The following is a 26,867-nucleotide window of genomic DNA, read 5'->3' on the forward strand; positions in this document are numbered from 1 at the left end:
AAGGAGATACGCTTTCCATTTATTTTTGAAACTATCACTTCTGTCTGTCAGACATTTTTTCATCTGGTAATTTATCGAAAAAAATTTACAGCAGTATATTTTACCCCTTCTGTACCAAAGATAGGGTAAGGAGAGGATAGCATAAATCTGTCTTTCTTCTGGTGTTATAATCATGAATGTCACTGATGTTTTTAAGCTGGTCCATGTTGTTTAAAACAAATCTCATTACTGAGTAAATGTACTATGAGGCTGTTGTAAGAATTCCTAACCTTTTAAAAAGATGCCTGCAAGATGTGCGAGTATGAGCCCCGCACATTATTCTAACCACTTTCTTTTGAGCAGTAAATACTTTTCGCCCAAGTGTTGAGTTATCCCAAAATATTATTCCGTATGACATCAGAAAATTAAAGTATGCAAAATATGTTAGCTGGCTAGTTTCTATATCCTCAAAATTAGCAATTATTCTGATTGCAAAAGTTACTGAACCTAGTCACTTTAGGAGATCAAAAATATGAATTTTCCAATTAAGATTCTTATCTATATGTACACCCAAAAACTTAGTATGCTCTACCCTGCCTACTGACTTCTGTTGATGTGTTACATTTATTGAAGGAACTGTACTTGCAGTAGAAAATTGGATGTAATGTGTTTTTTCAAAGTTCAGAGCAAGCCCATTTGCAGAAAAACAATCAATAACTTTTCTAAGGACATTATTTTTTATCATTTTCTATTCAATTTTCTTTTACTGGATTAATAGTGATGCTTGTATAATCAGCAAAAAGTGTCTGTTTAACTTCTTGTTTCAGATAAGAAGGGAAATCATTCATATACATCAAGAACAGAAGGGGACCCTTTATTGATACCTGTGGAACACCTAATGTAATTTCACCCCAGTTAGATGAAGTGGGAAACTTCCTTAAATCACTAATCCATATAAATAAACGTTTTGCTTCTTGCTCTGTAGATATTACTTAAACCACTCATGTGCTGTTCCATTTATACCGTAGAACTGTTAATTTTTGTAACATAATGTCATGGTTCACACAAACAAATGCTTTGGATAAGTGACAGAAAATTCCTATTGGTGACAATTTACTATTTAAAGACTCTATTATGTGGACAGTGAAATTTTACATTGTTGTCCAGTAGAACAGTGTTTTTTTAAATCCAAACTGTGATTTACTAAGTATCCCATTACTGTTCAGGTGCCTAACGACTCTTGAGTACATTACTTTCTCGGCAAGCTTTGAAAATGCTGTAAGCAAGGATACTGGCTGGTGGTTATTGACATCTGTGGTGTCCCCTTTTTTGTAGAGAGGCTTGACAATGTCATATTTTAACCTGTCTGGGAAAATACCTTGACTTAGTGATACATTACATATGTGATTCAGGACATCAGCTGTAACTGCTCCACATTATTTTAATATCTTGTTATAGATGTCATCTATTCCAGCAGAACATTTATTTTTCAAAGATTTAATGATTTTCCTTACATCACTAGAGGTTGTTAGATGAAAATTAATCTGACAAGGATTTCTCAAAACTGACTCTTCCATGTACTGCTTGGCCCTTTTTTTTTAACTATTCTCATCAATTGTTTTCAGCTACACTTAAGAAATGGTTATTAAATACATTAGCTACTTGTGTACTGTTGATTAGTATGGCCTCATTCTCTTTAATAGTCATACTACCTACCCCTGGGATTACTTTTCGTGTCTCTCTTCTAACAATATTCCATATTGATTTGATTTTATTGCCCAAGTTGTTAATTTCATCTCCAACATACATATTTTTTATGTTCTGACAGCTTTTCTCAGTTCATTACAAGAGTTTTCATAGTGTAAAATTATTTCTGGATCTTTACTAATTCGTGCTGTCTCATACAATTTTCTTTTTCTTTCCAAAGACTCTTTAATACCTATAGTTATCCAAGGTTACTTCAAAAACTGTTTGGTGTTACATTTTGTAATTTTTTGGGGCAACAGTGTTCAAAAGGGGATATAAAGTTATCAAGAAATATGTTGTATTTATCACTAGCATTTTGCTCATTTTATACATCTCCCCAATTAACATTTCTTAAACTTTCTCTGAAGTGCTCTATAGATATCAGGTTGATCAGCCTTACACTCCTACTTAATGTTTTCTGAACTGTACACGCTGCTAGGTTTGCAGGTTAATCAATTGTGCATCATGGTCTGATAATCCATTTATCACAGGGAAGGCATGTGTTAGTTTTACATCCTCTTTCTGTATAAATACATTATCTGTTAGCATGCTACTGTCTTGAGCTATACATGTAGGGAATTTGATCACTTCATCTGAATTATATGTCATTAATAACACTTCTAGTTCACGTTTCCTATCAGAATTGGTTAGAAAATTTACATTGAAATCATCACAGAGTAATAACTAGTTCTTTTTGTCTGACAGACATTTTAATAGGGAGTCAAACTTTTTTATGACTAGCTCTCAATCTCCTAATGGGAACCTGTACACTGTTGCTTACAAGAGTACATTATCTAGCTGTAGTTCGTGTGCACAATTTTCAAAGTGCTGAGCGACACAAAATCTACTTAGTTCTACAGTTTTGTGCTTATACCCTTCTATTGTGTAAATGGCAACTCCTCCTTTATCCATGCTAGACCTACAGGTGTAAGATGCTAAATTACACCCATTTATACTGACACTTTCCATCCCCACAGGGTTACATGGTGTTCTGATAGACAAAGTATATCAATCTCATTCTTATTTTTGACATAATCTAAACACACTAACAGCTCATCTACTTAATTTTTTATTCTCTTGATATTTTACTTTATTCCCCTGATACTACCTTTAGCGTTATCCGTGTTTAGTGTACATGAAGCTTCTTTTATATAGAAGACTGGAAAAGAAAATTTAGGATGTGCTAGATGAAGGTCAGTTTGACTTCAGGAAAGGTAAAGGCACCAGAGAAGGAATTCTGATGTTGTGATTGATAATGGAAGCAAGACTAAAGAAAAATCAAGACATGTTAGTAGGATTTGTCAACCTGGAAAAGGTGTTTGACAGTGTAAAATGGTGGAAGATGTTTGAAATTCTGAGGAAAATAGGGTTAAGCTATAGGGAGAGAAGGGTAATACACAGTATGTACAAGAGCCACAAGGGAATAATAAGAGTGGAAAAACCAAGACTGAAGTGCTTGGATTAAAAAGGGTCTAAGACAGGAATGTAGTCTGTCATCCCTACTGTTCAATCTGTACATTGATGAAGCAATTATGGAAATAAAAGAAAGGTTTAGGAGTGGAATTAAAATTTAAGGTGAAAGGATATCAGTGATACTATTTACTGATGACATTGCTATCCTGAGTGAAAGCAAAGAAGAATTACAGGATCTGCTGAATGGAATGAACAGCATAATAAGTACAGAATATGGATTGAGAATAAATCGAAGAAAGATGAAAATAATGAGAAGTAGCAGAAATAAGAGCAGCGAGGAACTTGACATCAGGATTGATGGTCACAAAGTAGAAGTAGTTAGGGAATTATGCTACCTGGACAGCAAAATAACCAATGAAGGATGGAGCAAGGAGGACATCAAAAGCAGACTAGCACTGGCAAAGAGAAGTCTACTAGTATCAAACATAGGCCTTAATTTGAGGAAGAAATTTCTGAGAATGTATATTTGGAGCACAGCTTTGTATGGCAGTGAAACAAGGACTGTGGGGAAAGTGGAACAGAAGAGATTCGAAGCATTTGAGATGTGGTGTTACAGAAAAATGTTGAGAATTAGGTGGACTGATAAGGTAAGGAATGAGGAAGTTCTACACAGAATCAGAGAAGAAAGGAATATGTGGAAAATACTGACAAGGAGAAGGGATAGGATCATAGGACATCTGTTATGGCATCAGGGAATGATTTCCATGGTACTAGAGGGAGCTTAGAGGGCAAAAACTGCATAGGAAGATAAAGATTGGAATACATGCAGCATATAATTGAGGATGTAGGTTGCAAGTGCTACTCTGAGATGAAGAGGTTGCACAGGAGAGGAATTTGTGGCGGGCTGCATCAAACCAGTCAGAACAGTGATGACTCAAAAAAGCTGATGAGGTGTGGTGCCCAATAATAAAGATCTCATTCCTCCACAACCTCAACACCTTCTCTCCCATTGACTTCACCTCGTCCTGCTCAACCTAATATGCCACTGTCCTAGATGTTGACCTCCACCTCCCTGATGGCTCCATCCACACCTCTGTCCATATTAAACTGACTAACCACCAACATTACTTGCATTTTGACAGCTGTCACCCCTCCCACAACAAAAAATCTTACTGCCATATGGCCTGGCCAACCATTGATAGTGTATTTGCAGTGACAAGAATCCCCCTGCCCAGTAACCTGAACGTCTCACAAAGGCCTCCACAGACAAGCACTACCCCCACCCCCACCCCCCCAAAAAAAGAATCTAGTACACAAACAGATTTCCCACACTCTTTCTTCACACACTCTTAAGTGTCCCACCACCCGCAAGAATCAGTTGCAAAAACGTTCCCTCCCCCCACCCTCATGACCCAATATCATCTTGGACTGAAGCAACTGAACCATATCCTTGGCCAGGCTTAGAATAACTATCATAATACCTGGTAATGAGGTACATAACATATTGGTGCATCCCTATGGTACCCTCATTCTCAACCCCATGCCATAGGGACATATCCTTGTTGGAGACCCAGATGCAAGACTTGCCCCATTCACCCACCCGGCACATCCTACTCCAATCCTTTCACAGGCTTATCCTGTCCCATCAGAGGCAGGGCCACCTGTAAAGGAGCCATGTCATATATCAGCTCTGCTGCAGTCACTGTACAGCATTTTGTGTGGGCATGCCCAGCAAGCACCTGTCCATTAGAATGAAAGACCACTGACCACCAGTGGCACAACAATTTGCTGGAGTTCAGTGGCTACTTCGTAATCTGTGCCACTTAGATCCTTCCCTTTAGTACCATCTTTCTTAAACTACATTGATGGAGTCTGCAGCTCATGGTCCAATGGTTAGCATTGCTGCCTCTGGATCACAGGTTCCCGGGTTCGATTCCTAGGCAGGTTGGGGATTTTCTCTGCCTGGGGACTGGGTGTTGGTGTTGCCCTCATAATTTTATCATCATCATCATTTGTGACAGTGGCTAGATTGGACTGTGTAAAAAAATTTGGATTGTGTAAAAAATTGGACTTTGTACGGGCGCTGATGACCTCATAGTTAAGCGCCCCACAAACCAATCATCATCATCATACATTGATGGGATTTAATCTTGCAACACATTCTTCACTTTCATAATCCTCCTGGCATCAGTCCCCTCTAACATACTGTCTCCACATCTTTGCCCAACAGTTTCACCCTCTCCACTTCATCTCCATTGTGTGACACACTCAGCAGCTCTGGTACCTGTGTGTCACATGTGTGGCCTGTGCACCTACCACCCATCTCTTCCATATTTATAGCCTGCACACTTGTTGAGTCCCTCCGAGCTGCTAGCTACCTGTCCACAACTTCTCCTCCTGCTTCACACTTATTTCTCCCCCTACTCACCCCACACGAAGCAACCCCAACCAAGTCCACTTGCCAAATTCCAATCCAGGAGGTGTGTGTGTGTGTGTGTGTGTGTGTGTGTGTGTGTGTGTGTGTGTGTGTGTGCAGAAAAACTTCATTGTTAGAAATTAACTGCCTGAATAATTTTGTAGTCATTGTAATTATTATACCATGGCAATGACAAAACAGGAATGGTAAGACAAAATTGCTAGTGCTCCAGAAATATTCAGCATGAGGAAAACTTTCAACTCTTAAAGGTCTAGTACGTGATAAGTAGTTGGTCAACAACTCAAGATAGCAAAGACCTACAACTTTTGAAAATATCATGACATACTGGTTTTATAAATGTATACATAAATTGCTATGATAAATTCTGTTTGTTATGCGTATTGTGTTGTTTTTTATGTAGGATTTTTATGATTTATTATTCCAGTGTGATTGAAGATATATTTTTATAAAGTGTCTTGGTTTGTAACCAATAATTATCAAGTTAGCTCTAGTTCACACGATTCAATTTTCTTGATCTGAAACTGTTTCGCATTGGAAATTTGTAGAGCTCTGACTATTGTAATTCAGTAATGGATAAACAAGTGCTTTGAACATGCATGAGCACAGTTTAAATATTTTGTACCAAGCTTTCAAAATATGCTCTTGCAGCATAATACTTTGTAGTGTGTATTATGAAACACTAGCTATTGCTATGGTAGCGTAGAAAACAGAAGTTTGTTTATGGAGCCTTTTAATGTATAATCAATGTTGCTGCTTTGTGTTGGTACAATAAAAATTATGTATCTTTCAAATTAAGAATATTTTAATATCGGTGAACAAGATAATACCAGTATGTAGTCAGTTGGTGCATCATTAGAGCATTGAAATATAGCACTGTGTTTGTTGATATTTGTCTGCGTATATCATTATTGACTGACTTCACTTTAACATATGAATATAAAAGATTAGATTTGTGAACAAGAGGGCAGAACAGATGTAAAATAACCACAAACAACAATAATTATTTCTGATGTGAAGCTGTATGGCAAAGGAAATAAGTGTGTGGCAATTTTGTTTGCAGGTATCTCTACTACATGAGCCATGTACTTAAGGAGCCATCCACACATCCTCATTTCAAACCTATTACCCTGGTGTCTGTTACACTACAGCCTGTTCCCTTATTCACTAAGGTCAGGTAAGCATTACACAGTTAGTAGTCATGTAATAAGATTTATAAGTTGCACAAATTTATTGTCTTCTTCTGCTGATTCAGATTGTGTTGATCATTTCATGCATTGGTTTAGTTTCTATAATATAAATCTGACAAGATGATACAGCTGCAACAACTGAACTGAAAGCCAAATAATTTGACATAAAACTGAAGCAAATTGTTACTAAATTCATAATTCTACCTCCTCTGTAATTTTCCCAGCCATCCACCTTTCTTTATTGAATCAATTGATAATATCAACTTTACTTTTGTGCTTACTAAAACTATTTCTATACTGTAGGCAATGGACCAGGAGGTTATTACCAGAATTAAAGCATACTACTTGTGATGAATATTCTCAAACCTCAGTGCATTTTCTGACATTGGGTAGAAAACTTTGCTCTAGGCCACAGTTTAGCATTGGCCTTCATTCAGGTGGACAGCAGAGTTGATACATGACACAACTGTTTTCACCAGTGCCTCTCCCTGTGATAGGGCAGAATATCTCCATGATAGTACTGGAATAGGATGCACTGTGCATAGGAGAGTTCCTGTACCTAATTCTTCCAGAGGGTTATGACCTGTGTGACAAGGGTTTGGAAGTAGGTGTGCCATAAGGATGAACCAGTATGTTTTATAGGTTGTGTGGGCTGTGGAATACCACTTTGGGAGATATGGTAATATTATGGGTCATGAATTGTATCCTGTTAATTTAATATTTTCACTTTCTTAAGAGTGGCTACCCCTTATCACAATTGATATAAAGATTCACAAAATTTATATGTAGACAATTTAAAATTTCACTTTTTTATAAGTGGTGGGGGTAAAGTATAAATTCAGCATGGTAGGACATTTTACTACACAAAATTCTCAGGCAGTCATTCTTGCTTAAAAAGTATACTATGCTTATGTTTGTGAAAATTGCAGCACCAGGAGAGTTACATGTAACATACGATAATTTGGAATGTGATAATATCCAAATGATTGAGATTATGGAAGTGCTCATAGTTGTTGACATTGAGAAATCAGTACACTGTGCAACATCAGTATGCTGCAGTCAGACCCTCTTAACATCCAAGAGTAGGTTTGTTCTTGAGGAATTGCCTTTGACATAGCTTTTTGTGAGTCAGCATGGACAAGGATATTTCATATGTTGAGTGGGCACAAAATATATGAACAGTTGTTCCTGGGGAAGCATTCCTAAGAAATGGTCAAGCAACCATATGCCAAGCACATTCATTGGATGAAGTGTTAGATGAGCATTGGACCATGAAAGCAGTGAGCCCATCACTCTTCAAACAGCTTGCTCTTCCTTACCACATAAAACTTGCTGGTGAAATATCACATGTGGCTCTGTCTGAACTGCCTTTCACAGTGAAACCTTACTGCTGTAGCAGTTGCTGTTAATATTGTCCTCAATTCATAGGAGTTGAGGTTGCATGCTATAGCCGATGGTGAACCAAACCACTGCACTAAGTTTTTGTCCTCTGTCACTCAACATAGCAAGCTGCAGATTCTGGTTGTTACAGTACCATCCCACAAAATGGCACCATCACTGTAGAGCAAGTCGAACAGGAACTCGACAAGGAACTCCACATTTTTGCCACTCAGCACATTTATAGTGTGATTCACAAGCTAATAACAGTGCAATGTGTTAGTAATTTTCAAACAATAGAAGCAGGCACAGCGGCATGCATAACTTTAGTCTAGCTTGTAACACTTGGGCACAGGTGTCAACACAAAAAGTCCACAACCATTCCAGTGCTCCAGCAGCATCAAACTAAAGCTGTAGGCAAAGTTGCATGGGATATTGTGGGTATGCATAGAAAATGGCATACCACCACTAATGTCATAGTAGCATGCACTCTAAAAGCTGCAATGTCAGAATATGACAAATTCTCTCCTAGAGGTCTTATCATTCTGTCCTGTTCACACTCAAATTTTGGTATTGTGCCGTTTGATAATAGCAAAACATACTGGTGAACAGTTTCATGCTCCCACAATGTTTGACATCTCTTCGATGACTGAAGTTGACTCATTACTACCATTTCTAGTCATCCAAGAGGATAGTGCTTGGCCTACACTGGAATCAAATCTTTGCCAACTTATTTACATATTATTGATACATAGTTCTATATATCCTGATAGTTTGAATATATTAAAGCCATTCTTTCTGGATATTGCAGTAGTCACAAATATCAGTGAAAAAGACCAGTTTTATTATGCATAAAGTAAAATAGTAAGTGTGGTCAAATAAAAAAATCCACAGTGTAAGAAAGACTAAAGCGGCATAAAAAAGGAACATATCAGGTTTTTAAAAATGGCTATTGGCAACAGCTATGTGAAAATATCATTGCTGAAAAGAAGGAAACCCCTGGATTAGCCAAAATTAATACGGAAATATGAGTAGTTGCGGAATCTGGAAAAAAGTAGAAAAACAATAGTACAATTGGAAAAAACAAAAATTGTGTGAAAGAATTTAGTGATGGTAAAGTTTTAAAAAAATTAAAGAAAATTTGGTGGCAAGTACAAATAAAAGACTTCAAAACGATATCAATAGTTCATTCTACAAAGATTCTTGGCACCATGGCAGATGGAAGTACTTTGACAGAAGGAAGATGGTGTATGACTTTGGACCAATCTTCACTTGTTTCTGCTTGCTGCTGACATTAGCTTTCAATACTGTGTGCTAGTACACTGACATTTTTGTAGCTATACTGTTCGTATGTTAACAACACCTTGTGATAGCGTACAGAAGCCATCCCCTTCCCAGTATTTTAACCCATGATATAGTTTTGTTTATGAGTACATAAACGAAACTATACTCATGAGTACATCCCCCCCATGAACCATGGACCTTGCCGTTGGTGGGGAGGCTTGCGTGCCTCAACGATACAGATAGCCGTACCGTAGGTGCAACCACAATGGAGGGGTATCTGTTGTCCGTAGGTAGCGGTCATCCACTGCAGTAGTAGCCCTTGGGCGCCCTGAGCGAGGCTTGTCATCGACAATTCCTGTCTCTCTGTATCTCCTCCATGTCTGAACAACATCGATTTGGTTCATTCCGAGACGCCCGGACACTTCCCTTGTTAAGAACCCTTCCTGGCACAAAGTAACAATGCGGACGAGATCAAACCGCAGTATTGACCATCTAGGCATGGTTGAACTACAGACCACTCGAGCCGTGTACCTCCTTCCTGTTGGAATTGATCGGCTGTCGGGACCCCTCTGTCTCATAGGCGCTGCTCATGCATGGTTGTTTACATCTTTGCGCAGGTTTAGTGACATCTCTGAACAGTCAAAGGGGCCGGCCGGGGTGGCCGAGCGGTTCTAGCGCTACAGTCTGGAACCGTGGACCTTGCCGTTGGTAGGGAGGCTTGCGTGCCTCCGATACAGATAGCCGTACCGTAGGTGCAACCACAATGGAGGGGTATCTGTTGAGAGGCCAGACAAACGTGTGGTTCCTGAAGAGGGGCAGCAGCCTTTTCAGTAGTTGCAGGGGCAACAGTCTGGATGATTGACTGATCTGGCCTTTTAACACTCACCAAAACGGCCTTGCTGTTGCGGTACTGTGAACGGCTGAAAGCAAGGGGAAACTACAGCTTTTATTTTTCCTGAGGGCATGCAAATAGTCCCCCATTAGGATCTCCAGGCAGGGACTACTCAGGAGGACGTTATTATCAGGAGAAAGAAAACTGGCATTCTACGAATCGGAGTGTGGAATGTCAGATCCCTTAATCGGGCAGGTAGGTTAGAAAATTTAAAAAGGGAAATCGATAGGTTAACGTTAGATATAGTGGGAATTAGTGAAGTTCGGGGGCAGGAGGAACAAGACTTTTGGTCAGGTGTATACAGGGTTATAAATACAAAATCAAATAGGGGTAATGCGGGAGTAGGTTTAGTAATGAATAAAAAATAGGAGTGCGGGTAAGCTACTACAAACAGCATAGTGAACGCATTATTGTGGCCAAGATAGACACGAAGCCCACGTCTACTACAGTAGTAAAAGTTTATATGCCAACTAGCTCTGCAGATGACGAAGAAATTGATGAAATGTATGATGAGATAAAAGAAATTATTCAGATAGTGAAGGGAGACGAAAATTTAATAGTCAAGTGTGACTGGAATTCAACAGTAGGAAACGGAAGAGAAGGAAACGTAGTAGGTGAATATGGATTAGGGCTAAGAAATGAAAGAGGAAGCCGCCTGGTAGAATTTTGCACAGAGCATAACTTAATTATAGCTAATACTTCGTTCAAGAATCATGGAAGAAGGTTGTATACATGGAAGAACCCAAGAGATACTAAGAGGTTTCAGATAGATGATATAATGGTAAGACAGAGATTTAGGAACCAGCTTTTAAATTGTAAGACATTTCCAGGGCCAGATGTGGACTCTGACCACAATCTATTGGTTATGAACTGTAGATTAAAACTGAAGAAACTGCAAAAAGGTGGGAATTTAAGGAGACGGGACCTGGATAAACTGAAAGAACCAGAGGTTGTACAGAGTTTCAGGGAGGGCATAAGGGAACAATGGGGGGAAAAAATACAGTAGAAGAAGAATGGGTAGCTTTGAGGGATGAAACAGTGAAGGCAGCAGAGGACAAGTAGGTAAAAAGATGAGGGCTAGTAGAAATCCTTGGGTAACAGAAGAGATACTGAATTTAATTGATGAAAGGAGAAAATACAAAAATGCAGTAAATGAAGCAGGCAAAAAGGAATACAAACGTCTCAAAAATGAGATCGACAGGAAGTGCAAAATGGTTAAGCAGGGATGGCTAGAGGACAAATGTAAGGATGTAGAGGCTTATCTCACGAGGAAAATTAAAGAGACCTTTGGAGAAAAGAGAACCACTTGCATGAATATCAAGAGCTTTGATGGAAACCCAGTTCTAAGCAAAGAAGGGAAAGCAGAAAGGTGGAAGGAGTATATAGAGGGTCTATACAGGGGTGATGTTCTTGAGGACAATATTATGGAAATGGATGAGGATGTAGATGAAGATGAAATGGGAGATATGATACTGCGTGAAGAGTTTGACAGAGCACTGAAAGACCTAAATTGAAACAAGGCCCCGGGAGTAAACAACATTCCATTAGAACTACTGACAGCCTTTCTAGAGCCAGTCCTGACAAAACTCTACCATCTGGTGAGCAAAATGTATGAGACAGGTGAAATTCCCTCAGACTTCAAGAAGAATATAATAATTCCAATCCCAAAGAAGGCAGGTGTTGACGAATGTGAAAATTACCGAACTATCAAATATAATAGAGGGAAACATTCCACGTGGGAAAAATATATCTAAAAACAAAGATGATGTGACTTACCGAACGAAAGTGCTGGCAGGTTGACAAACACACAAACAAACGCAAACATACACACAAAATTCAAGCTTTCGCAACAAACTGTTGCTTCATCGGGAAAGAGGAAAGGAGAGGGAAAGATGAAAGGATGTGGGTTTTAAGGGAGAGGGTAAGGAGTCATTCCAATCCCGGGAGCGGAAAGACTTACCTTGGGGGGAAAAGGGACAGGTATACACTCGCGCACACGCACACACATATCCATCTGCACATACACAGACACAAGCAGACATTTGTAAAGGCTAAGAGTAACTCTTTGCCTTTACAAATGTCTGCTTGTGTCTGTGTATGTGCAGATGGATGTGTGTGTGTGTGTGTGTGTGTGTGTGCGCGCGCGCGCGTATACCTGTCCTTTTTTCCCCCAAGGTAAGTCTTTCCGCTCCCGGGATTGGAATGACTCCTTACCCTCTCCCTTAAAACCCACATCCTTTCATCTTTCCCTCTCCTTTCCTCTTTCCCGATGAAGCAACAGTTTGTTGCGAAAGCTTGAATTTCGTGTGTATGTTTGTGTGTTTGTTAACCTGCCAGCACTTTCGTTCGGTAAGTCACATCATCTTTGTTTTTACCGAAATATCAGTTTGATAAGTCACAGCTGCAAAATACTAACGCAAATTCTTTACAGACAAATGGAAAAACTGGTAGAAGCCGACCTCGGGGAAGATCAGTTTGGTTTCTGTAGAAATTTCAGAACACGTGAGACAATACTGACCTTACGCCTTATCTTAGAAGAAAGATTAAGGAAAGGCAATCCTACGTTTCTAGCATTTGTAGACTTGGAGAAAGCTTTTGACAGTGTTGACTGGAATACTCTCTTTAAAAAATTCTGAAGGTGGCAGGGGTAAAATACAGGGAGCGAACGGCTATTTACAATTTGTACAGAAAACAGATGGCAGTTATAAGAGTCGAGGGACATGAAAGGGAAGCAGTGGTTGGGAAGGGAGTGAGACAGGGTTGTAGCCTCTCCCCAATGCTATTCAATCTGTATATTGAGCAAGCAGTAAAGGAAACAAAAGAAAATTTTGGAGTAGGCATTAAAATCCATGGAGAAGAAATAAAAACTTTGAGGTTCACTGATGACATTGTAATTCTGTTAGAGGCAGCAAAGGACTTGGAAGAGCAGTTTAACGGAATGGACAGTGTCTTGAAATGAGGGTATAATATGAACATCAACAAAAGCAAAACGAGGATATTAAGTCAGGTAATGCTAAGGGAATTAGATCAGGAATTGAGACACTTAAAGTACTAAAGGAGTTTTGCTATTTGGGGAGCAAAATAACTGACGATGGTCGAAGTAGAGAGGATATAAAATGTAGACTGGCAATGGCAAGGAAAGTGTTTCTGAAAAAGAGAAATTTGTTAACACTGAGTATTGCTTTAAGTTTCAGGAAGTCGTTTCTGAAAGTATTTGTATGGAGTGTAGCCATGTATGGAAGTGAAACATGGATGATAAATAGTTTAGACAAGAAGAGAATAGAAGCTTTCGAAATGTGGTGCTACAGAAGAATACTGAAGATCATATGGGTATATCACATAACTAATGAGGCGGCACTGAATAGAATTGGGGAGAAGAGAAATCTGTGGCACAACTTGACTAGAAGAAGGGATCGGTTGGTAGGACATGTTCTGAGGCATCAGGGGATCACCAATTTAGTACTGGAGGGTAGCGTGGAGGGTAAAAATCGTAGAGGGAGACCCAAGAGATGAATACACTAAGTAGATTCAGAAGGATGTAGGCTGCGGTAGGTACTGGGAGATGAAGAAGCTTGCACAGGATAGAGTAGCATGGAGAGCTGCATCAAACCAGTCTCAGGACTGAAGACAACAACAACAACAACAACATGAGTACATAGAAGCATGGAGCTCAGTGTTGTCTGCTAATTCAGGTTGGTTGTGCCAAGAGAGCTGTAGATATCGAATGAAGTCATTATACTTCAGTTGAAACTACTACTCTCATCAGCCTCCATGGCAGGAGTCTTAGGGCAGACACTTAATAGGCATGCCATAAACCTTTTTGGAAATTGTGATATCCTTGCATAACCTATGGTAACATGCAAGAAAAGCAGCCATTGGTAATTGAAGAAAAATACTAATTGATCTATAAAGACTAGGGGGTGGGGAGACAAAATGTGAAAAAATATTCCTCAACATCAAATCTTTGGAAATAGCTGTAAGAGAAAATCGAGAAAGATCTATTTATCATTTCAGGGAGGGACCAGAACATATCTCCTGATCAAAAAAAGATGAAAATTTGTTAAGAGGTAAAGATAAATATCTTACAACTGTTGCTTAGAAACTTTTTTGGAACTCTCAGTGGAGATGAAACTTCCTGGCAGATTAAAACTTTGTGCCCGACCGAGACTCGAACTCGGGACCTTTGCCTTTTGCGGGCAAGTGCTCTACCATCTGACCTACCGAAGCACGACTCACGCCCGGTCCTCACAGCTTCACTTCTGCCAGTATCTCGTCTCCTACCTTCCAAACTTTACAGAAGCTCTCAGTGGAGATGTTGACAAACTGTTCTATGGACAATTAAAGATTGATTTACTGTAAAAGTTTTAACATAAGGTATATTTTGAAATCTGTTATTCGTCATGGACTGTGGAAGTTAAATGTATTAATAAAAATTGTTTTAGGTACAAAATTTAGTTAAACAATATAATTATTGACATAAGAGTAGAAGGAAGGGAGGAGATATGTTTCAGGGTTTAAAGCCCTGTTGATGAAATCATTAGAGACAGAGCACAAGCTTGGATTGTGGAAGGCAGAGCAAGGAAATCAGCTGTGCTCTTTCAAAGGAACCAGCCTGGTATTCATTTTAGGTGGCTTAGGCAAATCGCAGAAAACCTAAATCTGTGATACCAGGTGGGGGACTTAAGAACAGGCTAAAAAGTTCATTCACAAACTGTGTGTATCATTGTCAGAGTAAGATGTCAGGACGACGGTAGATTTGTTCAATTAATTTCTTTATTCTTGCCCTTGGCTGTAGTACACCATAAACAGTTTGGTGAAGCTGTCCAGTTGCCTCTCATGCGAAACAATAGATGATGGTGATGATTGGTTTGTGGGGCGCTCAACTGTGCAGTTGTCAGCACCCATACAAATTTCCAACCTTTCCTCAGTCCAGTTTCGCCACGCACATGAGTGATGATGAAATGTTGAGGACAACACAAACACCCAGTCATCTTGAGGCAGGTGAAAATCTCTGACCCTGCCGGGAATCGAACCCGGGGCGAAACAATAGACATCCGGCATTGCTGACATCACAAAGAGTGGGGCCAAGCATGGCGTCACTCAAATGCCACTGTCTGTGATGTCTCCAGCTGCAACCAGCGCAGCTTACAATGGCTGTTAACTTCCTCCAGTGAGTTGGCAGCTTCCTTGTGATTCAGGGCAGGCTGCCCTGTCTCACGGTCGAATAGCGGACCCGGTACGGCATTGCAGGATGTTGCTGGAGGTGTCACAGGTTTGTAGTGTAGGCTGTGATACTGACATGCAAATTGTCTAGTACATGAATATCTCAGTACTTATATGCTCCAAACTATGTTCGTTTAGGGCTCAAGGCACATACTGCAAACACCTCCGTGGTGACAAGTGAGGAAAGGCTTCCATCTTACCTCTAGCATATTGCAGTGTTGACTGTTGTTATACCGTGCCCAGCGGGCTCCACTTTGCAACACCAGTTGGTCGTGTTTTGCTTTGCAGTGCATAATACTCTAGCCCAACTGTGGCTGGCTCTGTTACAACTCACTTCCACTCTCGCGTATTTTTTGACCGAATACCCCCCCATGAACCATGGACCTTGCCGTTGGTGGGGAGGCTTGCGTGCCTCAGCGATACAGATAGCCGTACCGTAGGTACAACCACAACGGAGGGGTATCTGTTGAGAGGCCAGACAAACGTGTTGTTCCTGAAGAGGGCAGCAGCCTTTTCAGTAGTTGCAAGGGCAACAGTCTGGATGATTGACTGATCTGGCCTTGTAACAATAACCAAAACGGCCTTGCTGTGTTGGTACTGCGAAAGGCTGAAAGCAAGGGGAAACTACGGCCGTAATTTTTCCCGAGGGCATGCAGCTTTACTGTATGATTAAATGATGATGGCGTCCTCTTGGGTAAAATATTCCGGAGGTAAAATAGTCCCCCATTCGGATCTCCGGGTGGGGACTACTCAAGAGGATGTCGTTATCAGGAGAAAGAAAACTGGCGTTCTACGGATCGGAGCATGGAATGTCAGATCCCTTAATCGGGCAGGTAAGTTAAAAATTTAAAAAGGGAAATGGATAGGTTAAAGTTAGATATAGTGGGAATTAGTGAAGTTCGGGGGCAGGAGGAACAAGACTTTTGGTCAGGTGACTACAGGGTTATCAACACAAAGTCAAATAGGGGTAATGCAGGAGTAGGTTTAATAATGAATAGGAAAATAGGAATGCAGGTAAGCTACTACAAACAGCATAGTGAACGCATTATTGTGGCCAAGATAGATACGAAGCCCACACCTACTACAGTAGTACAAGTTTATATGCCAAGTAGCTCTGCAGATGACGAAGAAATTGAAGAAATGTATGATGAAATAAAAGAAATTATTCAGATAGTGAAGGGAGACAAAAATTTAATAGTCATGGGTGACTGGAATTCGTCAGTAGGAAAAGGGAGAGAAGGAAACATAGTAGGTGAATATGGATTGGGGCTAAGAAATGAAAGAGGAAGCCGCCTGGTAGAATTTTGCACAGAGCACAACTTAATCATAGCTAACACTTGGTTTAAGAATCATGATAGAAGGTTGTATACATGGAAGAACCCTGGAGATACTAAAAGGTATCAGATAGATTATATAATGGTAAGACAGAGATTTAGGAACCAGGTTTTAAATTGTAAGACATTTCCAGGGGCAGATGTGGACTCTGACCACAATCTATTGGTCGTGAACTGTAAATTAAAACTGAAGAACCTGCAAAAAGGTGGGAATTTAAGGAGATTGGACCTGGATAAACTGAAAGAACCAGAGGTTGTACAGAGTTTCAGGGAGAGCATAAGGGAACAATTGACAGGAATGGGGGAAAGAAATACAGTAGAAGAGGAATGGGTAGCTTTGAGGGATGAAGTAGTGAAGGCAGCAGAGAATCAAATAGGTAAAAAGACGAGGGCTAGTAGAAATCCTTGGGTAACAGAAGAAATATTGAATTTAATTGATGAAAGGAGAAAATATAAAAATGCCATAAATGAAGCAGGCAAAAAGGAATACAAACGTCTCAAAAATGAGATCGACAGGAAGTGCAAAATGGCTAAGCAGGGATGGCTAGAGGACAAATGTAAGGATGTAGAGGCTTTTCTCCCTAGGGGTAAGATAGATACTGCCTACAGGAAAATTAAAGAGACCTTTGGAGATAAGAGAACCACTTGTATGAACATCAAGAGCTCAGATGGAAACCCAGTTCTAAGCAAGGAAGGGAAAGCAGAAAGGTGGAAGGAGTATATAGAGTGTCTATACAAGGGTGATGTACTTGAGGACAATATTATGGAAATGGAAGAGGATGTAGATGAAATGGGAGATACGATACTGCGTGAAGAGTTTGACAGAGCACTGAAAGACCTGAGTCGAAACAAGGCCCCCGGAGTAGACAACATTCCATTGGAACTACTGACGGCCTTGGGAGAGCCAGTCCTGACAAAACTCTACCATCTTGTGAGCAAAATGTATGAAACAGGCAAAATACCCTCAGACTTCAAAAAGAATATAATAATTCCAATCCCAAAGAAAGCAGTTGTTGACAGATGTGAAAATTACCGGACAATCAGTTTGATAAGCCACAGCTGCAAAATACTAACACGAATTCTTTACAGACGAATGGAAAAACTAGTAGAAGCCGGCCTCAGGGAAGATCAGTTTGGATTCCGTAGAAATACTGGCACACGTGAGGCAATACTGACCTTACGCCTTATCTTACAAGGGAACCTCCCCATCGCACCCCCCTCAGATTTAGTTATAAGTTGGCACAGTGGATAGGCCTTGAAAAACTGAACACAGATCAATCGAGAAAATAGGAAGAAGTTTTGTCGAACTATGAAAAAAATAAGCAAAATATACAAATTGAGTAGTTGATGTGTAACATAAGCCATATCAAGGACAATGTGATCTCAGTAGCGCCGTGGTCTCGTGGTTAGCGTAAGAAACTGCGGTACGAGAGGACCTCGGTTCAAGTCTACCCTCGAGTAAAAATTTTAACTTTTTTATTTTCTAGCAATTCACGTGTGTCAATTATCAAAGTTCAGGCACTCACACAATCAACTTCGCTCTCGAAAATTCCAGGACATGTTCAGATTTGCTTGGACATATGCAGGATTTGACACACGGAAAAAATTGGAAAACGTTAAAAACATATGTTTTGACAGAGCACAGGGAAAACTGTGTGACTGTGAAACTGTTGCATTCATTTGTTGCAGTTTATGTGATAAACTCTTATGTTTTCATCACTTTTTTGGGAGTTATTATCACATCCACAAGAAAACCTAAATCGGGCAAGGTAGAAGAATCTTTTTACCCATTCGCCAAGTGTACAAGTTAGGTGGGTCTGCAACATATTCCTGTCATGTGACGCACATGCCGTCACTAGTGTCGTATAGAATATATCAGACGTGTTTTCCTGTGGAGGAATCGGTTGACCTATGACCTTGCGATCAAATGTTTTCGGTTCCCATTGGAGAGGAATGTACTTTCGTCTACTAATCGCACGGTTTTGCGGTGCGGTCGCAAAACACAGACACTAAACTTATTACAGTGAACAGAGACGTCAATGAACGAACTGACAGATCATAACTTTACGAAAACAAATAAAGTAAAATTTTCACCCGAGGGTAGATTTGAACCAAGGACCTCTCGTTCCGCAGTTGTTCACGCTAACCATGAGACCACGGCGCTCCTGAACTGACACTATGCTTGATGTTGCTTAGCCGGCCGAAGTGGCCGTGCGGTTAAAGGCGCTGCAGTCTGGAACCGCGAGACCGCTACGGTCGCAGGTTCGAATCCTGCCTCGGGCATGGATGTTTGTGATGTCCTTAGGTTAGTTAGGTTTAACTAGTTCTAAGTTCTAGGGGACTAATGACCTCAGCAGTTGAGTCCCATAGTGCTCAGAGCCATTTGAACCATTTTTTATGTTGCTTATCTTGAACATGGACTACTCAGTTTGTATATTTTACTTATTTTTTCCATAGTTCCACACAACTTCTTCCTGTTTTCTCGATTGATCTGTGTTCAGTTTTTCAAGGCCTGTCCACTGTGCCAACTTATAACTAAATCTGAGGGGGGTGCGATGGGGAGGTTCCCTTGTTAGAAGAAAGATTAAGGAAAGGCAAACCTACGTTTCTAGCATTTGTAGACTTAGAGAAAGCTTTTGACAATGTTGACTGGAATACTCTTTCAAATTCTAAAGGTGGCAGGGGTAAAATACAGGGAGCGAAAGGCTATTTACAATTTGTACAGAAAACAGATGGCAGTTATAAGAGTCGAGGGACATGAAGGGGAAGCAGTGGTTGGGAAGGGAGTGAGACAGGGTTGTAGCCTCTCCCTGATGTTATTCAATCTGTATATTGAGCAAGCAGTAAAGGAAACAAAAGAAAAATTCGGAGTAGGTATTAAAATCCATGGAGAAGAAATAAAACCTTTGAGGTTCGCCGATGACATTGTAATTCTGTCAGAGACAGCAAAGGACTTGGAAGAGCAGTTGAATGGAATGGATGGTGTCTTGAAGGGAGGATATAAGATGAACATCAACAAAAGCAAAACGAGGATAATGGAATGTAGTCGAATTAAGTCGGGTGATGTTGAGGGTATTAGATTAGGAAATGAGACACTTAAAGTAGTAAAGGAGTTTTGCTATTTGGGGAGCAAAATAACTGATGATGGTCGAAGTAGAGAGGATATAAAATGTAGACTGGCAATGGCAAGGAAAGCGTTTCTGAAGAAGAGAAATTTGTTAACATCGAGTATAGATTTAAGTGTCAGGAAGTCATTTCTGAAAGTATTTGTATGGAGTGTAGCCATGTATGGAAGTGAAACATGGACAATAAATAGTTTGGACAAGAAGAGAATAGAAGCTTTCGAAATGTGGTGCTACAGCTGAATGTTGAAGATTAGGTGGGTAGATCACGTAACTAATGAGCAGGTATTGAATAGGATTGGGGAGAAGAGAAGTTTGTGGCACAACTTGACCAGAAGAAGTGATCGGTTGGTAGGACATGTTCTTGAGGCATCAAGGGATCACCAATTTAGTATTGGAGGGCATCGTGGAGGGTAAAAATCGTAGGGGGAGACCAAGAGATGAATACACTAAGCAGATTCAGAAGGATGTAGGTTGCAGTAGGTACTGGGAGATGAAGAAGCTTGCACAGGATAGAGTAGCATGGAGAGCTGCATCAAACCAGTCTCAGGACTGAAGACCACAATAACAACAACAACAACTGTTAATACAAACAATACTATTTGCCTACCGCTATAGTTTGAGGATAAAAGAAAGAATAATGAAAGTGCGTAGTTTAAATAAAGTGTGTGTGTGTGTGTGTGTGTGTGTGTGTGTGTGTGTGTGTGTGTGTGTGTCAGAACGTAAGATTCCTAAGGCAAAAAAAGTGTACATCTGCTCTCCACTCTTTCTTACAAAAAGCTAAGTAAGAGAGAGTGGAAAATGGAAAAGCTTTTTTCTTATTGATCATCAGATGTTAGTATAGGGAAACATTGCCCCCTACGTAAAACAGAACTGATCCTCAAATCTGCAGTCACCATGCTATTTTTAAAGGTGAAACAATGAGTGGTATGTCATCAGCTCATGGTCATGTGCAGCTTCATCCAGGGAAGTGTCTTCCCCCTCCCCTCCATCCTCTTGCTTGAGTGAAGAAAGTAAGTTAAACATTAACTGAAAGTTATACAAAAATTTTGTAGGCAGTGATATTCAGATTTTTTATTTTCCCTTTGGTTTCGGCAGAGATGGTTGCAGACCTTTCGTAGAAGTGTACCAGGGAGAAGAGAGAGTTTTGTCTACATTGCAAGAATATGAGCGGATGCGGCTGTTTAACATCACTGAGGGCAAGGTAAGTACTTGTTTGCAGATATAAAGTGATGCCTATTTATACGGGGTAACTGTATTGCTTATTTTGTGTATTACAAATCTCCTCTGGTCTAATTGCACTCCCTGATTCAAAATATGACATATGCATGTGTGAACGATGCTGCTGCAGTCCAAGTGTCAGGGCGCTGTTTTTCAGGTCACACTTCCCCTCAATGTCACTGTGCTGGGTGATATTACAGTTGTTGCGTATCATGCGAGGCATACTCTTGGAGGTGTGATGTCTCAAGGCCGTCCAACTGGAATTAAAATGGCACAGCTACAGTTCCATACTGGATTCATTGGAGAAGAAGAAACCAGCTTAAGATTTACAAAGTGAGTAGTGTGCAAATGTTTGGGCTATTAACTGGTGTGGTTTTTTTTACCAATTTAGAAATAAATTTACTTTTCCAATTATTTTTTCTTTGTAATGAATAATTCACTGAAAAGCTACCTAGCTTTTATGAGGGCGTATCAAATGTGAAACAGAAATTTAAATCTGACAACAGTGGTAGTGGACATAAATGGGCATGGCCTTAAAGGATATTGGTGATGACATCTGGAATAGCATTGTGAATGTGATGGTGCAGTTAGTGTGATGTGACTTTCTCAGACCACCGTGTGTGAGCAAGAGGTCAACAAGTGTGTTGTGCAGCACATAATGATCCAGTTTCTCATGAAAGAAGGCAGTATACCTGTGTAAAATTTTAAGCATCTCTCTGGGCAGTTTGTAGAAGCAGCTCTTTAGAAGAGTAAAGTGTAGGAATGGCTTCAAACATTTATGTCAGGCCGGGGAGACTATGGAAAACTTAGCCCATCAAAGATGGCCATGGACAAGAATCACACCAGATAATATTGATGCCATACAGGACCAGAAGATTGGCACATAAACTGTACTGCTAGCTTTTGGTTCAGTCAAAATCCACATACCACAACATACAGTGCTGGCAACAGATCCCAAACATGGTTCTTCTGCACGACAGTGCAAGACCATACTCTGCTTCATAAATGAGGGAAAAACTGGAGGAAATTCATTTCACAACTCTGGAGCATCATCCTTACAGTCTCATCCTGTGTGACTACCAGATTTTTGGACTGCTGAAAGACCAACTTGGAGGACACTGGTTTGATGACAACACAGCGGTAGAGGCATTCATGTGTGAATGGCTGTGCACATGTCCCTCTTCTTTCTTAGAAAATGGCATCAGAAGGTTGCCAGTTTGATGGGAAAATGAGTAGCAAAGCCAGGAGACTGTATAGAAAAATGAAGTGGGTGTATTGTTTTTTCATTTTATTCAGTAAAGTTCATAAAAAACTATTCTAGTTCATATTTGATCCCTCTTGTACATTTGAATGAATGAATGAAGCAAGTAGTTTGTGGCAGGAGAACACCTTCTTAATTGTCAACAGTTTTTTTTAAGGGGGAGGGGAAACCAGTTTTAATGCAAAGACATTTAGGAGGAGCGTCTGATACACCTACTGTGTAACAATTTGAACACAGTAATATTCATTTAATTTTTATTTATTAATTAGTTTAGGTTTGTTGCCAAATGGCAACATCATGCCTATGGCAACCTATTTTCCTGGGGACTCGCAATACTTTTATTTACATACATGTATAATCTACTTTATGGAAGACATAAATGAGCTTCTAGATTCAGCAATAAAAAAAATATATAAAAAATTATATGTGGGTTTTCTTTTAGTTCTGCTCTTGGACTATTTGATGCCTCTTATCACTCATATTTGAAAACACACACACACACACACACACACACACACACACACACAGAGAGAGAGAGAGAGAGAGAGAGAGAGAGAGAGAGAGAGAGACGTGTTCAAATTATTAGACTAAATGATTATTTTTATACTCTTAATTTTTCTGCTGTAAAAATAGGAAAGAAAAGTGTAATAGCTGATTTGTTTTGATGGTTTGATTGATGCCACTCAATTTCCCTTCCAAGCAACTAGCAGATCACTGAATTTTTCACAATTAGTAACTTCTGTCATTTTCCCTCCAAATTGTGTTGGTGTTAGTTCTCTGTGTACATGCTTTGAAACTGTGTTTACAGTAATGTTTTATGTTTCTGTGGTGTACTTCAGCTTGTTATTTATTCTATCGGCTTCTTGCTACATTACCAAGACATTCTATAGCTTGTGAACTTGCATGTTTTTAGCAATAGGAATCAATCGTAGAGTTTCCAAAGAAAGTGAGGTTATGGGGAAGACAAAAGATGTTTCACTTCAGAAAGTTTCGGCAGTAGTAGCACTTTTTGCTGAAAATAATTATACACAGCAAGAAATTGCTGACAGAATGAGAATATCACAGAAAACTGTCAGCAGAATCAAACTTTCAGTGCAGAAAGGTGGTGAATACAAGTCAAACAGGAAAGCAAAATGTGGACATAAAAGAAAAATCAGTCCTAGAACAATGAGAAGACTTACAAACATGGCAACAATGAACCATAAATTTGCTTCTACATACATAAGCCATCAGCTGAAAGGTTTTGGTGTTGAAGTTTCACCTGTGACACATTTGAATTTTGGGACTGTTGAGATCTCCTATGCAACTGTTCCCAACTTTTCTAGCTTTCAGCTTTGTACACATGCTTCAGATATGCTTTAGTGATGAATCTGTATTCACTGTGATGGAAGAAAGCAGCCAGTGTGTTCATCGCAGACCTGGAGAACAGTTCAAAGCTGGGTGTGTGCAGCAATGTGTGAAGCGTCCATCTTCCATTATGGTCTGTAGTGTGATGTCAGTGAATGGTCCTGGCAGATTACACATTGTTGAAGGGACAATGAGACAAGAACAATATAAAGAAATTTTTGAAAAGGAACCTTTCCCCCAAATAAATGAGTGGTTTCCTAATAAAGATGCCATTTGTATGCACAATGGGGCACCTTGGCACAAAGCCAAAAGTGTTTCCAAGTACTTGGAAGAAAAGCAACTGAAAGTGTTGCCTGGCCAGGGAATAGCCGTGATGTGAACACATTTGAAAATTTATGGGGTATTGTGAAACAGAGGATAAGGAAATTTATAATAATGACCAAACAATATCTCATGGAGAAACTAGAGGAAATCTGGTACCATGACAATGATATTAAAATGTCAAGCGAAAAGTTAATAAAAACTATTCCAAACAGGATAAAAATGTTGATTAAGAACAAAGGCAATAATACAAAGTATTGAATGTACAAATATTATCTGTATGTGGATGTAAATGTGTAATAAATGTAAAGTTTTGGAAAAAATGTCTTTAGTGAAACATAAATGCCCATTGCATTTGACCAACTTCAGTGTGACGGTTTAATAGCATGCTGGAACCTAGCACCAACTTTTCATGCCTATAATTGGCAAATGTCCTGTGCCGCCCAGCTGCCTGTCTCTTTCAGGCAGTACAGCAGCTGGTCCTCTCTCCCTTTTTGCAGTATAGGAGCTCTCAGCAGAACTACTTGTAAATCCTATTTGCTTTCTTGCCTTAATTTTCCTCTGGAGCAGTAATCCTATACTTCTGGGCTTCTTGAACATGGCTGAGAGGTGAGTGTGATTTTCCACTGCATTTCACTAAATAATGCATCTGTTTTATTAAGAAACCAAGCATTCACTACTATTAGATCAAGTATATGAAAAATATTCTGTGTTACACTTTTTGGGAATGTATCTAGGTCCTGTACGAGGTTGTTATGATGATGATGATGATGATGATGATGATGATGATGATGATGATGATGATGATCATTGGTTTGTGGGGCACTCAACTGTGCGGTCATCAGCACCTGTACAAAGTTCCAATTTTTACACAGTCCAATTTTTTTTTCACAGTCTAATCTAGCCACTGTTACAGATGATGATGATGATGATGATGAAGAAGACAACACAAACACCCAGTCCCCGGGCAGAGAAAATCCCCAAACCGGCCGGGAATCAAAACCAGGAACCCATGATCCAGAGGCAGCAACGCTAGCCACTAGACCACATGCTGCGGACACTTTGAGGTTGTCACTGATTCCTCAGGATGTACGCCTCTCATCAATTGATTATATTGTATGAGTACAATCACCGTGGGGTGAACGATCTACGAGAGGCGTTTGAAAAGTCCATGCAAAATCAGAGAGATGGCACCACCGACGCATATCGAGGTCGTGTTTAGTTAGTAGTGTCTTTGGAAAGAACACACGCCAAGTTTCAGCCATATTGGTCTATTTCTTTGTGTTTGACATTCGTGTGAATCAAGGAACTCGAGTAATTGTCAAAAAATGGATGAAAAAGAATTTCATGTGGTGATTAAACATTACTTTATGATAAGCAAAATGCCTCAGGAGACTAAACTTGATAAACATTAAGGTGACAATGCACCTTCGATTAGAACAGTTTATTAGTGGTTTCATAATTTTTGGAGTGGCCGTATGGGCACAAGTGATGCTGAACATTCTGGACGGTTACAACTCCAGAAATTATTGATAAAATCCATGATATGGTGATGGATGACAGAAGAGTTAAGGTGTGTGAGACTGCCAGTGCTGTGGGCATCTCGAATGAATGGGTACATAATATTTTACATAAACATTTGGACATGAGAAAGCTATCCGCAAGATGGGTTCCGCGGTTGCTCACGCTTGACCAAAAACGGAATGTGAAGTGTTGCAGTGACAGTTTGCAGCTGTTCAGGAATTATCCACTTGACTTTAAGCGTCATTTCGTCACATGGATACATCATTATACTCCTGAGACCAAACAACAATCTAAACAATGGATTACCAACGGAGAATCTACCAAAAAAGGCGAAGACAATTCCTTCGGCTGGAAAGGTTATGGCGAATGTCTTTTGGGATTTGCAAGAGATAATCCTCATCAACTATCTGGAAAAGGGAAAACTATTACAGGTGCATGTTATTCATTGTTATTGGACCGTTTCAGAACCGAGCTGCAAGAAAAATGCCGGTGATTGGACCGCAAGAATGTCCTTTTCCCTCACGACACTGCACCAGCACACACCTCATTAGTTGTGGTCGCAAAATTAATGGAACTAGGATTCCAACTTGTTTCACAACCCCCCGCCCCCCCCCCCCCCTATTCTCCTGACTTGGCTCCCACAGACTACTATTTGTTCCCCAATTTGAAGAAGTGGCTGGTGGGACAAAGATTTTATTCAAATGAAGAGGTGATTGCAGCAACTAATAGCTACTTTGCAGCCTTTGACAAAACTCCATCCGAACAGGTCTTGCATAACCCAACAGAACTGACCAACTGCAATGTCTTCCTCAGTTACAGGCATCACTGGATGTGGATATGGAGGGGGGTGAAGTCGGCCAGTGTCAGTTTTCGTCACCGGAAGATATTGAGTTTGCTACCCCAAAATTTCTGTGCATTGTCACAGATCTGTTGTCATTCCACTTTACAGCAGAATAACATATATTTTTTGTGGCACTGTCTTTCATCTTTTGCAACTCTTCCAGATCTCTTCATCTTATTGACATAGTCAAATAAAAATCCCTTTAGACAGTTGGATCAGACAGTACTTGGGATCCAGTTGTAACTCTAAGCTATTCTACAATGTTTACACTCATAGTATTACAATAGCGAGTTTTAGTACACCATTTCTTTTGACATATATATCAGGAAGATATTTATTTTGGCGGCTACTACTACTA

The 26,867-nt window shown here is 39.9% G+C and overlaps 1 protein-coding gene across 3 annotated transcripts in view; it reads left to right on the plus strand.

The window, feature by feature from the left end:
* The window catches only part of LOC126260250 (cyclin-G-associated kinase), a 256,668-nt gene that overhangs the window by 130,136 nt on the left and 99,665 nt on the right, over window positions 1-26,867 (plus strand). For 2 of the 3 annotated variants that reach the window (XM_049957574.1, XM_049957583.1), the window contains exons 13-15: window positions 6,636-6,749; window positions 21,093-21,198; window positions 21,358-21,548. In XM_049957574.1, coding sequence (XP_049813531.1) covers window positions 6,636-6,749; window positions 21,093-21,198; window positions 21,358-21,548 — 411 coding nt within the window. The remainder of the gene's footprint in view (window positions 1-6,635; window positions 6,750-21,092; window positions 21,199-21,357; window positions 21,549-26,867) is intronic. The other variant, XM_049957590.1, reaches the window with a different exon arrangement.

Source organism: Schistocerca nitens, chromosome 1 (genome assembly GCF_023898315.1).
Source record: "Schistocerca nitens isolate TAMUIC-IGC-003100 chromosome 1, iqSchNite1.1, whole genome shotgun sequence".
In the NCBI taxonomy this organism is placed as follows: Eukaryota; Metazoa; Arthropoda; class Insecta; order Orthoptera; family Acrididae; genus Schistocerca; species Schistocerca nitens.